The following is a 15,263-nucleotide window of genomic DNA, read 5'->3' as shown; positions in this document are numbered from 1 at the left end:
TTCTCGAAAAAGAGCGTTTGAAAATTTCCGACTTAACTTCTTTCCGAAGATAATTCCCTCTTGTGGCATGCCTTGTGTTGCACCCATGAATTTCACTTGACCTAGTGAAAAGATCTCTGATAGGTGAAGGGGCTAGTTGTTTCCAAATATCATGCATGAGATTCACAACCGCGTCAAAATAGATCATATTTACAGGTAAAATCTTTGATTGAATGAAAAGAGGAATAGCATGAGCATCACTGGGTGCAAAATAAATCAGTCGAAGAACTCGTTTTTGGAGAACAAGTAGTTTGCCAATGTACGACTTGGCTGTGCGACACCATACACAAATCCCGTAGGATAAATATGGCAGAATAAGCGAGCGATAAATCATTAAAAGAGTTTCAGTTGGAACAAAGTGTCTTAGTCTGGCTAGAATTCCAATAGTCTTACTTATTTTCAATGAGATAAAGTCGATATGGTGCTTCCACTTTTCAATAAGAATTCCCAGAAATTTCACAAAATCTTTATGATTTAGAGAACAGAACTTATTGGCACTGTTATCATACATTTTGATACTAATTTCCTTATTAATCTTCTTCTGGCTTGGACAAAAGATAACAAAATTGGATTTCTTGATATTTAGAGTAAGCTTATTTACAATTAACCACTCCGAAACTTTACTCAACTCTGAGTTAACTACTTGTTCAAGTCCTTTTAAATTTTTGTGAGCAAATAGGATAGTGGTGTCGTCCGCAAAAAGAAAGAAATTTAATTCATCAGAAGATTTGTGAATATCATTAATATAAATAAGAAATAAGAGAGGACCCAACACAGATCCCTGGGGGACACCACAAGGATTTAGTTCTTTAGGTGAGACATGCCCATCGATTTGGGTTACTTGGGATCTTCCCTTAAGATAGGATGAGAACCATTCTAGTATAATTCCTCTGATTCCATAGCGGTACAACTTATCTAATAGAATTTCATGATCAACCATGTCAAACGCCTTTTTCAGATCGATAAACACTCCAGTAGAGAACATCCCTTTGTCCATGTTGTTTTGGATCTTATTTACTATATCAATTAATGCATGCTGTGTGGAGTGTTTCTCTCTAAAACCGTACTGTGACTCATAAAACAGACCATCTATCTCAAAGAACGATTTTAAACACTTGTACATTAGTCTTTCAAGGATTCTGTTGAATATAGAGAGCAGCGATATAGGACGATAATTATTGGGGTCGGTATCTTCACCACTTTTGAAGACAGGGACCACTTTAGCTAGCTTTAATTTACTAGGAAAGGTTCCCTCAAGGATCGAAGCATTCATTATTTCCATTAGTGGTTGACTAATAAAACATTTTCGAACTTTTAAAATACTAACAGGGCACAAGTAAACTCCATGTGACTTGTTCGAAGGTAATAGCAATATCTCCGATTCTACTTCACCAAGAGTGACAGGATCAAAATAAAAGGTCTTTGGATTATTAACAAGAAATTCCAAAAAATGGCGTTCCGAGTGGGGTAGCTTAGTAGCTAAAACTGCTCCACATGAAGCAAAGTGTTTGTTCAGGATGGAAGGTAATTCCTTCTGATTGTAGATTAAACGACCGCTGCTTTCATCCTTTAGGGCAGGGATTTTTTTCATTTTTTTTCCTTCTGCAATTAATGAGTTCACTTATACCTGATCAGGTCTTCTTCATGCTGAAAATATTCCATTGAAAATAGTTATGAAAATATTGTTTCTTACTTAGTCTAATTAGAGTTGTAATTTTATTTCTGTATAGTCTATATTGATCTTTAAAGTTAGAATGGTATAGGCTGTGCTTAATTTTGATTGACTTCTTTATACCCTTGGTAATCTATGGTTTAGAAAGTTGTCTTACTCTGCATTTTGAGACAGCTTTAAAGGGCACATGGGTGTTAACTACCTTGTTGAGTTTGTTGTAAAATTTTGAAAACAATTTATCGGTGTTCATATTTGGTAGAGAAGTTATTTCATTCCAGTTAATATTTGAGACCTCCGCTAAAAATTTAACTTCTGAAAAGGGCGAAAAATCACGGACTTTTTTAGATCTGTTAACACTCCTTTTCATTAGGTTATTTGACATTACACAGAACTACGAAAAGTGATCACTGATATCTGAAATTATATTACCACAGGATAAGAGATTGGTTGTATTATTTACAAGTATGTTATCAATTAGGGTAGCGGAATTTCCGTAAACTCTTGTAGGTTTATCTATTAAGGGGATAAAAGAATAGTTCTGCAATGAGAGTAGAAAATTATGCGCATAATTGCAGCTTTCAGATTTGAGGAGGTCGATGTTGAAGTCGCCAACTATGTAAACAGTTTTGTCACAGGCATTAAACCGTTCAACTGTTTCATTAAAATAAGAAAGAAAAACTCTCCGAAAAATTGTGTTGTCTATACAATATGCCACAAATAACATTCTTTTTGTTTGGAACAAGAATTTCTATCCATGAAGCCTGGAATGCTGGATTAGATGTTCTTTCAACTACGGTATAATCAAGATTCTCATTGATATAAATTCCCACACCTCCAGCAGACAGAGGTGTCGGGACATACTCAAAAACATAGCCACTAATGTTTGGATTAAAATCAATTTCCTTTAAATTCGTTATTCTGGTTTCAGTTAATGCAATTATACTAAACTGAAGATCTAATTCGCTAAGCAAGTGAGTTTGGAGACTTTCAAGATTTCTTTTTAAGCTCCTAATATTATTGTGGAAAATAGAGAACCCACCATTTTTACAATGAGAGCTATGCAAAGAGCGTTTGTGGTTATAAAAACTATTTGGGGAATAATACACATTTCGAATGTGTTGATTAAGGATGTTAGAATCGGGGTTGATCGAAGTATCTGTGCCTGTATTTAGGGAGAAAAAAGTCGAGATCATATATACTGTGCAATTTCTCAAGGTAAGTATTAGGTGTGCGAGAGATTGAAGCATTGTTATTGAACAGGCCATGGGCGATAGCAATATTTACACCATAAATAAGGTAATTCATGAAGAAGGTTTCTGTTCACATTAATTTTTCTCGAGACTTGTCGATCAGAAGCCATCACTAAAGGATAACAGACCCCTATAAGAATAAAGTACTTAGCTCATCAAGTATCCATCGTCGTTGTCTTGAGCAGAACGTAGGCTTTGCTCTAGAATACGCATATCATCAATGCATTGTAATTTCATGACAGGTGAAGACTCTGACTTTAGCAGAAAACAAGACCATTCTTTGCCCAGCAAAAGTTAAACTGGTAAGCTCTCTTGCAGCTAGAGGCTTGGAAGAGAAGGTCTTGGGTCTTTGGTGTCAGGTGGTCATACACTCTAATCTGGCAGGTCTGTTCCGCATCAAATCCTATGTCCTCAGGCCACAAATTAAAAGCCTCCCTCCATAAAGACATTACTCTGTCTTTGGTCAGGCGTCTAACAAATTTGCATATAATTGCATTGAACTTGTTTGTTGGTTGTCTTCCCGGTGCTCTGTGTGCAGTATCAATCTCCTGCAAGTTGATATCATCAACTCCCATTGCTGAGAATAACTTAAGGCAAAGGTTTGCTGCTTCTTTTTTTTCACACAAAACTAATCAGCCATTCGATCAGCCAATGGTATCTGATAGGATTCAGGTCTCCAAATGGCTGGAATTATATGTTTGTTCATTCAAAACAAACATTCAACCTTTCTGATTCGAACGGCCAATAGACTGCGTGCACACGTTTGCTGAGAACCAAAGGAAAACTTTCCTCGACAGAAATACAGACAGGACATAATATTAAAATAAACTTGGTGCTCTACTCTGAAGAGAGATGTTGAAACAAGACAATATCATTGTTTTCTATTGAGGTCTGTCGAAGTACTTGATCTCTACAACAAAACTTGCGTTACAGGTCTTTCACAATGGGCCGACAAGTGGCATGCAAATTTACACACGTTTGCAAGGACACAGACTCAGGTCCGTGATGGAAAACAATTATTGTGGTTTCTATTCTGTTAAAAGTTTTTGGTGTCCATTTCTAAGTTTTGTCAAGTTTTGAAAGAAGAAATGTGTTATAAGAATTACAGCTATAGACTTAGATATTCAGAATATTTATCCATAAAAATTCTTAATGGTTTGTTTCCTTTCTCTGGGTACAAAAGAAATAATTCTGCTGCATTTTCTGCTACCTCTGCTTCCAGGAATAGTGCATCTGTAACCCCTGAAGGGCATTCATCAAGTTCACACCAGCCGTCACTATCACCTTTTTCATCGCCTGTATTATCAATATCAGCAGTGGAAATAATGTCCTGTGTGTTATCTTTTTCAACAATTTCCTCAGTTTGCAAACCACCACTTGATGTGTCAGGAGTTTGGAAAAACTCACTCCAGTCTTCATGGGCACTAGACTTCAAACTTATGTTATCTAGGCATGCATTTTGCACTTCTATGCCTTCACTTTTAAATACACCTTTTGCTGTTCATTTACAGAAAATATCCATTCATTTGAGTCCAAATTTGTTTCATTATGGTCAATATACTCTCATTAACACCAATATGACCTTCATTTGCATGTAAGGAACATTCAAGAATAACACTTGCATATGCATTAACATTCAAAATCATCAAAAGATAAACAATACCTTCCTTTGAGATTCATTGGCTGTAAGTGTATTTTCATTTTTGTCAAAACAAAATTCGTTGTCATGAAACGACAATCATGTACACTTTTGGACAATCCTTTTTCAACAAAAGACTTTCAATAGCACAATTTGCATGAGCACTCACAATCAATTGCATTATTATACAACCATATCCATCAAGGTGACAATCTTAAGTGCAGTGAGACAAACATTACAGCCATAATAACATTTATTTCTGGAAGAGAGAATATCAATTTTGCTGAACAATTTATTCCTCAAATGCCTCACTACTGAGGCATCGTGGCAAATATGTTTGCATGAAACGATACCATTGCCCACATTTAGGCCCTGATTATTCTTTCACTGTGTTCAAATGGGATTCTATTTCTTCGTGGCATTTGTGGGGAAATCTAACCGTCACTTTATCACATGTATACTGTAGTGCACCCTCTGAGTTATATCTGGAAGGGGAGGATTGTGAAAATACGATTAAAAAAAGGACATATGGTCCCTACACGTAGTTCTATAATCAAATTTTCGGGAAAAATTGGGCGCAAAATCTCTGTTCAAAAGAATTACGCTAATGAGCTATTGTTTCCTCTTAACGTTAGGTGAAAACACGGTAATGTCAGTCTCAACGTACTAAAGGTTGTCACTTTCACGGATATGGTTGTATAATAATGCAATTGATTGTGAGTGCTCATGCAAATTCTGTTATTGAAAGTTTTTTGTTGAAAAAGGATTGTCCAAAAGTGTACATGATTGTCGTTTCATGACAATGAATTTTATTTCGACAAAAATGAAGATACTTTTACAGCCAATGAATGTCAAAGGAAGGTATTGTTTATCTTTTGATGATTTTGAATTTTAATACATATGCAAATGTTATTTTTGAACATTCCTTACACGCAAATGAAGGTCATATTAGTGTTAATGTGAGTATATTAACCATACTGAAACAAACTTGGATACAAATGAATGGATATTTTCTGTAAATGAACAGCAAAAGGTGTAAATCACTTGTGTCTACAAGATATTTGGCCGTATCTAACACTTTCTTAGGTCTAGCATTCTGAAACTGATAATGATACTTATAGCTGAGACATCTTTTAAGTTTTATTGGAATGGTCTGTGATTCATTCATGAGCCTTAGCAGGCAGTGCCCAGTTAAATTTACATCACTTGGTACATTGACAATATTTCCATGAACAGACAACTAGCCACCTCTTGGCAGTTCATGGATGTGCATGAATAGGATACAAGATGTTAGCTGTTCTTTTAATGGTGTCAAATTTAACAATTCAGGTATCTCAGGAAAATTTATTTTCTTGGTTTTGGGACAGATGGGCAACTTGCCTATCTTTAGATTTGAGTCACAACTTGTGCAAATCCATTCAATATTATTTACACTTTTTAAGCCAGTGACACAAGACTTGCACTTGTTAGCATCACATTTCACTACTGAGGACCTGTACCACAACTGGTCACAACAGGTGCAAATGTATTCTGGGCCACATTTAAATGTTACTGTGAAGTAAATTTATCATGGAAATTATATTGTCTTCATTTCTCTGTGGTTGTGATGGATTTTGCATATTTTGAAATGGTATTTCAGTGGGTGGTGCAGTTGCATGTAGATTGGCAACTGTTTTTCTTACTTTAACATTTTTATTAGTCTCCTCTGCAGCCATTTTTTGGGATGTCACGCAACGCTCCCCCCAAAGAAACGGCTGTTCACATCCAAACCACATTCTTTTCCTTTTGTGTTTGTGGTTTGTTTGTGCTCTGTTAAACAGACCAATCACATAATAGCAAAGTGTGAATGACATAAGCTTTCACGCGAAAAGGTCTGCAGTGCGAACACACGAGGGATTTCTGGCTTTTGTTTCAAGACGCACATCGCCAAAAGTAGGCAGTGTTCACAGGCTATCAACTATCAACTTTCAACTTTATTGGTCACAGGCTACGATCATGATGGACGAAAAAAATGTAAATGAAAGCTCTAAGTACAAAAGTTTCATCTGCTCATTGCTATGTTCAGCTAATGAGAGAATATATATTTTCTGGAAATGTCAAATTGCAAGCATCAATCAAGAGCTAAACACTTCCTACAGATTGAAATCAGGAGGAAAGAGATGCACTCAGAACTTGTTGTCAACAAATCGAGTGAAGCTACTTGATTTCCTGGTTCCTTTATTAAGATAAAATAGATATCTTCCTTCTCGACAAGCTTGAACTTTGAAGAGTCTTCAGCTACATAGAAAGCTCGTTCAAGCGTCGCAGGTATTTTTCGGCGTCCCTAAACAAAAGGCAGAAATCTGTATGTTCATTTGTGACATCTCCCAGGACGGGATAGAAAGATAAAAAACATTCTCTGATTGGACAAGTTTCAAAGAGCGAATTTGGTACGAAAACGTTTCTTGAAAATGGAACGGAAGCGGTGATTGGCTAATTTCGTGAAAAGAATGTTGTTCGGATGTGAGCAGCCATTTCTTTGGGGGAGCATTGCATGACATCCCAAAAAGGTTGCGGAGGAGACTACATTTTCGTTTGTTTGTCTGCTACACGTATGTTCTGGATTTTCTGCTTTCTGTTTTCTTTTAGTTTGTTTTTGAATTTCCCTTATGTGTTCTGGATTCTATGCTTTCCATTTTCTAAAGGACTTTTTGTTAATTTCCCAGGTGTGTTCTGGATTCTCTTCTTTCTGTTTTCCGAAGGACTGTTTACCAATTTCCCTTATGTGTTCTGGATTCTATGCTTTCCGTTTTCTAAAGGACTGTTTACCAATTTCCCTTACATGTTCTGGGTTGGTCATTTTGCTCTTCTCTTTTTCTCCCTAGTTTGTTCAATATTGTTGTATCTTTTTTGTCTGAGAATTTCATTATCTTTTCTTCTGAATTCTGTATCACCTCTTCTCTTTTTCATGTACTCCTTGATAAAATCTCCGCATTTTTCATTTCTATCAATAACAACTTTGCCTCCCACTGAAATTTGACTGCACAGTTTATTATACTTAAATCAGAACTTCTTTCTTCTGCTGTCGACACACATTGCATTTCACTAATGTGCCCAATGTAAATGTATGTGCATCCTCTTGTCATATTCATTGGCTGAACAACAGTTACAGGAATGAAAGTTTCATTTGATTCAGCAATATGAATTGATAACTTGAGACAATTGGCCACTGCTTGAATAATAATTGCATCCACCCATGTTCCCTGACATGACATGTTATTCAAAAAATCCTGCCAAGAATAGTCAGCATTACCCTCTATAAACTGTTCAGAGTAATGTTGTAAATACTGAACACCATGGCTATGCATATGAGAATGGTTATTGGGATTGCCACAGAGTTGATGTGATAGAGCTCGAAAAAAGCACTAACCTCCTCCTCCAACAGTAACTGCAGTTCTATTTACATGTAATGTGGACGACCGAGATTCTAGTAGTGAAACAGCTAGAATGTTATCTGATAAATTAGTATTGACACTGCATTGATGCGATGGACCTGGGTTCTCTTCAATGTCACCACTTAGAGACAGAACCCTATGAGCTACATGATAGGTTTGTAACTGACACTGTTTTAACACCTTTACCATTCTCTCATCAACAGACATGCAAAATAGACTTCTTATGCTTTAATGTTCTCAGTCGCACAACAGATGTGTACAAGGTTTTGCCTGACAAAGCACTTTTTTGAGGACAATACACACTTTCATCTTCCAAATCGTTCACAGAAATGATGACGATTAAACTCATACATCACAAGTTTTAACTTAGAAGAACTTGGAATACACTTCTTCAGGTATGATTTGGCAACAACTTGAATAATTCTTGTCTTTCTGAATAGTCTGATAACTTTTCTATAAGGAATTCTAGAGGGTCTCTTTCACCATTTCTTCTATAATGAGACCTACACTTAGAAACAAGCCTGCCCCTTGACATCCTACATTTCATTTCAGCTGTGTACAAAGCATGAGAGGTCGCTGGATTATCGGTTGATATTCTTAACAATCATTCCTGATTGAGTAATTTACTTTTAATTTTTGGTATGCTGATCATTCATAGAACTGTTGCACTCACATGTTTGCTCGTGTTTAAGATACATTTGATGGTACCTACTCAACTCAGCAAAGATTTGATAAATTGTTTTTGGCTTTGATTTGCCGGTATTTCGCTTTGATTTGCTGACATTTGGTTTGGATTTGTAACTGCTTTTCTCCCTTTCTATAGTTATGGCATAGCCCCAGTGAGCGGTTTTCAACATACACTTGGTATGTCTCCTAGCCCTTCAAATAACCTCAGCGAGTCAAGGGTTTTCTAGACCTCTCTGCCCCTGAATATACAGTACATGAGACTGATCATGAACACTTCCATTCATAAAAAGAACGCCCCAACCTCATCAAAATGGCAAATTGCAAAGTTTAAACCATGTGCTCAGTGATGTGCTTTGTCATGTGATTTTTACGAGTCATTACCAAAGACAACCAAACTTCAACTTTCAACCAAATATTAAACTTCAATTAAAGGGGAGTCCACCTGAGGACCATGCAGGGAAGTCTACAGCGCACATCACCGATTCCCCTGAAACTTTGCACACTTGTACAACATCATTAGTACATTAACCATGTGCAACAGTTTGGTTCAACTGTCTATTGTTTATGAGATATGTTAACCAAACTGTCAGACAATGAAAAGTGTTCAAGTTTGAAGTAGAAATGCACGTCAAGTTTGATCACTTGATGCAAGCTAGAAACAACGGGAAATGACATGATATTTCTACATAGAATAGTTCTAACCTCTAACAATAAAACAACATTGACTAAACTTCTGTGGCTTATCTCATGTGACCAGGAGCCAAATTTCAACTCCCCCTAGTCAAGTCATACCTCAGCAGTAGGGTCTCAAAAGTCACTGTTTGTAGAGATGCATTTTTCCAATTGAATTCAAAGTTATCTAAAGCTTGCCAAAGAAGTGATCTCTGTAAAGGACTCTGTCGGAAAAGCTCTGTTTGCATCAAACTAATGTTTGTTTGTGACAATATGCAAATGAGCTCGACAAGGAAGTACTGTAAGAATGGAGTGGAAATAATAAAAGGTAAATAAAACATTACTTAATGAGAAGTGAAACATAGTTATGAAACATTTTGAAATTTGAATTCAGTTATTTTGTTAGTATTTAAGCTCCTGTTAGCTGGTTGGCATATAGCTAAGCCGCAAAGGGTATCTGGAAAACCTGAATAGCGAGTAGCAAATAGTCACGAATAGCGAACAGCGAATAGTCCCAAATACCGAATAGTACAAATAGTGCAAATAGTCTCATATAGTGTGAATAGTGGCGAACAGCCTCGAATAGTGGCAAATAGTGGCAAATCGTAGCAAATAGGGTATCCAGTATCTCGCAGTCAACCTCGTAGCAATGTAGGATGGGATTTTCCCGCTAAAAAGCTCAGATGCTTATCAGGACAAAAGGTGTTTCTAAACATAATTTCCTCTGTTTTAACCGCTGCAAAAGCGTAAATACGTCTTCATTAGCTTATCCTTGTGTTTTCCATTTTCTTAATGCCCGCAATGGACAGCCCTAGCCAGAGTCCAGAGAAGAAAAGGTGATAAATTCACTGAAATTCTGTTTCTTATTTGGATAATTCATTAACACAGGATATTAGATCTAAAGCGGTGACTATTGACAACTATTCATCACCATTCACCACTTTTCACGACTGTTCACCACTATTCGCACTATTTGGGACTATTCGCTATTTGCGACTAGTCGCTATTTGCTATTCAGGTTTTCCAGACACCCAAGCCACAAATGTCATCAGTTGTCATAAAAACCTTGCACTGAAGTAAGATGTTTTCATAGAAGGCTGCATCATTTAGAAATCACTGCCTTGAAGGTTGACTAACTAGCTCATTTGGCAACCAAGCTTCATTTTGTTGTATTCCCAACACCATAATAATTTTCCTGAACAGATGCTATTGAGCCACTCGACCAGTAGGCGACATTGCATCCAAGCATTTTAATACCTCACCGACTTGTTTTACTATCCAGTTGTGTGTTTTGTTCAAACAGTGACAACAATTTTTTTCTCCGCAACAAAATCTTATATTAATTATTTCTTTTCCATGCCATGGTACCCAACAGAACATTGATTTTTTGCATTGTTGTTTTACTATAAGTAAAGCACCAGCTGGAGCGATTGATTGCGTGACAGAGTAGGTCAGTTGTGACATCTTACAGCTGTATTTTGTATCAAATTTCACCCCGATTCCGATCACATTACGATCGCAGGCTTTTTTTGAATACTCCGTTAGAGGGCATTCCAAGAAAGAGTGTGGTGTATCTAGTCGGTACAAAGACCAGACAGCACCGTACTATTAAAGACCTCTAGCTGTTATAAACCACATCCATGGGTGTTGAAGCAGAATGGAAACTTTGTTCGTTTGGCGAGGCGGGAGATTCTATTTGCCCCCTTCACATCCCTGCGACTTGTTCCTGAAAACGCTTCATGTGAAGAGTGAACTGTTCATGGGACAAGTCCCTGCAACCAGTCCCTTGGTGTAAACTCTTCAGGGGACTAGTTGCAGGGACTAGTCCCCTTGTGTGTGCCGACCTTAAAACTCAAGCTGACCATTTGACTGCAAAACTATCATCCGCTATCACTGGCTGTGAATAAAAATACCATCAATTTTCATTCAGTTTGAACTTAATGAGTTTTTCGGTCAACTGTTTCCCCTCAAATCCTGGTAGGCTCCAATTTTTGCTCCATAACTAAGCAGAGCTGAAATTGTGGAAAACCTTGAAATTGGTAAAAAAAAAAGGAAGTTTATATCCGGGGGGTACTCTCATATAAATAGGATGGGGTGCTTATCGTACCTTTGAGGGGTTTAAAAAATGGTTATCGTACCTCTTAGGGTGTTCAGCCTTAAAAGGTCCACAGCGGAAACTTTCGCGGCACCTTTTTGGGTATTGAGCCGAAAAAAATATGACAGGACATATTTGACAATCAACTGATTTTTAATTTTGTTGCATTTACACCAGGAATTCTCATTTCTTCAATAAATGAGTGTGCATTCAGTTTAGATAACGAGGCTTTTAAGTTAACCGCTACTGAATTATTGCCTTCATTGCTATTAGAAATTATGCTGAAACTGTCAGTTAATTTGCTGTTTTAGAATTGGTATCTCTTAGGGGTGGAAAAAAATTTTAAGTCTCGCACACAAAACAGGATCTTGCTACTTCTTAGCGGTTTTTTTCAAAATTTACAATGAGCGCCCCCGTCCTTTTTACATGGGAGTCCCCCCTCCAGAGCTTATATTTTCCTAAATATCACAGGAATAATAAATCCAGTGGAACATGTCTAGAAACCGACCGATCCCAAAAACTAGACAGCTCTGAATTCCCGATTGGGTCGAGTAAAATGTAACAAACCGTCTCATTCCTATGCAAATAAAAGTTCGTGCTTGAAAAGTTTGTCTGACTTTGAGCACAACGCCATATCACACAGCAGGAGTATTGATTAACACTCAATCGAGTTTTCGATCAATCCGGTTAGATTTGTCACGAATCTGGATAGAGTTGTACCAAGCACTCAGGAGAGTCTTGAGGGACTGGGTACTAGTCTTAAACAAAATGGTGCCGGAAGGAACAAAAATTTATGGAAAAAGTGCAGTAGCCCTTCCTTTAACCAGATGATTGCATCTTTAAGCCTTACGAATTGCTTTTGGTCATTGAACCTCATGCCAGGTAGAAATGAAACTAGTGGCTCAGAGGTTTGTCCTTCTTCTGGATCAATTTGTCTGTGAATGTAAGCTTGCCGCTGGTCGATGAGGTATGTTGCGACTTCTGTGTGGCTTGATTATCTGCCTTCCTCGTGGTAAGACTGTTATATCAAAGGCACTTTATAACAAGATAACTGATTAACATTCACAGCTATAATTGTAAAAGTTAAATGTTAATATGGATTGGAATCTGGTGCTGTGTTACCACCTAATTATGTAACCCTACAAAGAATTTGAATAAAATCTGAGATGATTGATGCAGACTTATATTTTAATACTGCATGGTTTTCAGATGGATGCTCTCTTAAAAGAAAAGTCAATCTAGCTAAGCTAGGTAGACTTTAAAAATAATGGAATGATGTTTCGAGACAAAAAAACATCTTGTTTCAGCTTACCTGTGTTGTGTGTTGCTTGCGAAAAGCCCTAGTGCAAAATGAGTCATGAAGACCTTCCCTCAAAACAAATGTTGCAACTCCATTTGGAGGCAAATGAAAACAGTGTGAGCTCCAAGTTTTAAAAAAAGGCACTGTCGAGTGTCTGAAAAATCCACGAATACCAAATACACTCACTGACAGATGTTCGCTGACGAAAAAACCAACAGACAACTTCGCTGTACACACTCAAGCCCGCTGTGTTATCAGTGGTTGAGCTCTAAGCTCAAAGTGTTTTATGTATCTCTAAGTTTTTTATGTATCTCAAAACATTGTGTTGTGTGTAGGATGCACAGAGCCCCCAATTTGATTTTCATTTTTTCCTTTCTTTTTCGTTGTTTTTAGCAATACAATAAATAAATGCTTTGTAATTATATCATTTTGCTCGCTGTATGCGCATTTACTGTACCATAACCGTACTGTGCTTCAACGACTTCAGTTTCTGTAAAATCCGTACGAGGTTCAGATCAATTGAGAACTTGTGTGATTCATCGACTTTACAATTCTTGATGTTCTCATTTTTGGCAGCCAAGGCTTCTTTAAGCTTATATCTTTTAATTTAGACCTTTAAAACAGCTTCTTTTAATTAAAGATGGAGAGCAATTTAAAAGTAGGCCACAAGCGTACCTCATTTGCATAATGTTTACAGCCTAATGAGCTGTAAACAAGTTTAATATGTAAAATCTATTTTTCCAGGCAAGTTGACTAGATGCTTAAAATTTAGTTGTCATAAACGTTTCCAACAATTGCCATTTTGTGAAAGGTGAATTGATCAACATGACAAAGAAAATATCTGAGTCCCCGACAGGAATTGAACCCATGACCTCCTGAACACTGGGTAGGCACTCTATCCTCTGAGCTACGAGAACTCATGGAGAGCAAGGTCATTTAATTGAGTTTGTATGTGACAGGCGTCCTGCATACTGCTAGGATCAGCACTGTCAAAGTCATCATGAGTAGTGATATGTGAATGGAGATGGCGAATTTTAAGATCAGTAATCAAATGTGACAGGTGAATTGATCAACATGACACAAGCATGGGACAAAGAAAAATTCTGAGTCCCCGACAGGAATCGACAGAGCTAAGAATACATGTAGCTGCTGCAAAGGATGGACTTGTGTTTTAAAGCAAGTCAAACACAGTACCAGTCAAATCTATGTTGATACTATTCACTCTAACTCAATCCTCTTTTTCAATGAGAATCAACAACCAAGTTTTGAGGCTTCAGTTCAAGTTTCAAGTATTGAAATTGGAGTTTTGAGATACAGCAAGAATTCAGAAAAGGGATTTTTAGAAAACAGTTTAATTCCTGAATTTGGAACAGCAATGAACAATATCATGTTTCTCTTGGCTTGAATCTTTCATGCAAGTGTACGAACAACAAAAGTCTCTGAACTGGAATTCAAATCTTGTATAGCAATCACACTACATTCCTTGTAATGGCAAAAACAAAATGCATAAACCAAAATAAAACATAGCCTGTGAAGCATGGAAATACAATATTTTCATCTCTTTCCATTGAAATCTCAGAATGTATCAAATAGCAAGTTGCCTACCACATGCAAATTTTACAGGTGTTATTAATAAATCAATAAACAAAAAATAACAGACAATGAGCTTTTGCAGCAAAAAGTCATTTATAACATTCTTATTGAGGGAACTTGCTCATTTCTACATTAACAATGACTCAATGAAGAATTGCATCTCTTTTACATTGCTCACAGTAAGAGTAGGCTTATGGATTCAAAAATGGCTTTTTGTGTATCACAAAATACCCACAAAAACCTCATTTGTCCCAACCAAGCTTTTCTGTTTCAGTGACATGATTTTATACCTAGCACTCCATCCGAGTGTGCCAAAAGAGATCTTTGTGGTGAACTGCTAGGTAGTTCCTTGAAATGAAGCAAAGTGCAGTTTTATTTTCAAATCTGACTGAAAGTTAATCAAGCATTCATTTCTTTGTTTTCTTGTCTCAAACCTTTAACTACTTGACTCAAAACTTATTCATTAAACTTCTCGACTCGAAACAAGAAGCTCTCACATCTAGAAACAAAGTTTTGGGGATCGAGGATCAACTTCAGTTGTTGACTTTCAACCAATATTTGACCAGCACTATACATGTACAGTAGATAAATGCTATGAGCTCTTTTGATGTGTTTAATGGTTTTAGTGTCATGCTACTGTAGGTCGGATACCTCTTCATGTGGCTCAGTGATCTGAAGAATCATACTTCTACCCTTGCTGTGCATCTGGAAAACCTTAACATTGGCCTTCTTGAGTTCTGCCTGTTGAAAGAAAACGACTAATTTTATTTTGATAATAATATCATAACAGACAAATAAAGTAGGTTTGTGGGCTAGTTCCATGTTGGGTTCATTTTTAAACAGGTACAGTATCAACCAACCAATGATGTAACACACAACATG

The 15,263-nt window shown here is 37.0% G+C and overlaps 2 protein-coding genes across 2 annotated transcripts in view; one reads left to right on the top strand and one right to left on the bottom strand.

The window, feature by feature from the left end:
* The window catches only part of LOC145482657 (5'-3' exoribonuclease 1-like), a 252,391-nt gene that overhangs the window by 148,295 nt on the left and 88,833 nt on the right, over positions 1-15,263 (bottom strand). The window contains exon 20 of the mRNA XM_081461264.1: positions 15,033-15,122. Coding sequence (XP_081317390.1) covers positions 15,033-15,122 — 90 coding nt within the window. The remainder of the gene's footprint in view (positions 1-15,032; positions 15,123-15,263) is intronic.
* The window catches only part of LOC145482719 (protein CFDP2-like), a 67,687-nt gene that overhangs the window by 21,965 nt on the left and 30,459 nt on the right, over positions 1-15,263 (top strand). The window lies entirely within an intron of this gene.

This window comes from Orbicella franksi, chromosome 3 (assembly GCF_964199315.1).
Source record: "Orbicella franksi chromosome 3, jaOrbFran1.1, whole genome shotgun sequence".
NCBI lineage: Eukaryota > Metazoa > Cnidaria > Anthozoa > Scleractinia > Merulinidae > Orbicella > Orbicella franksi.
This window is presented reverse-complemented; position numbering and strand designations above follow the sequence as displayed.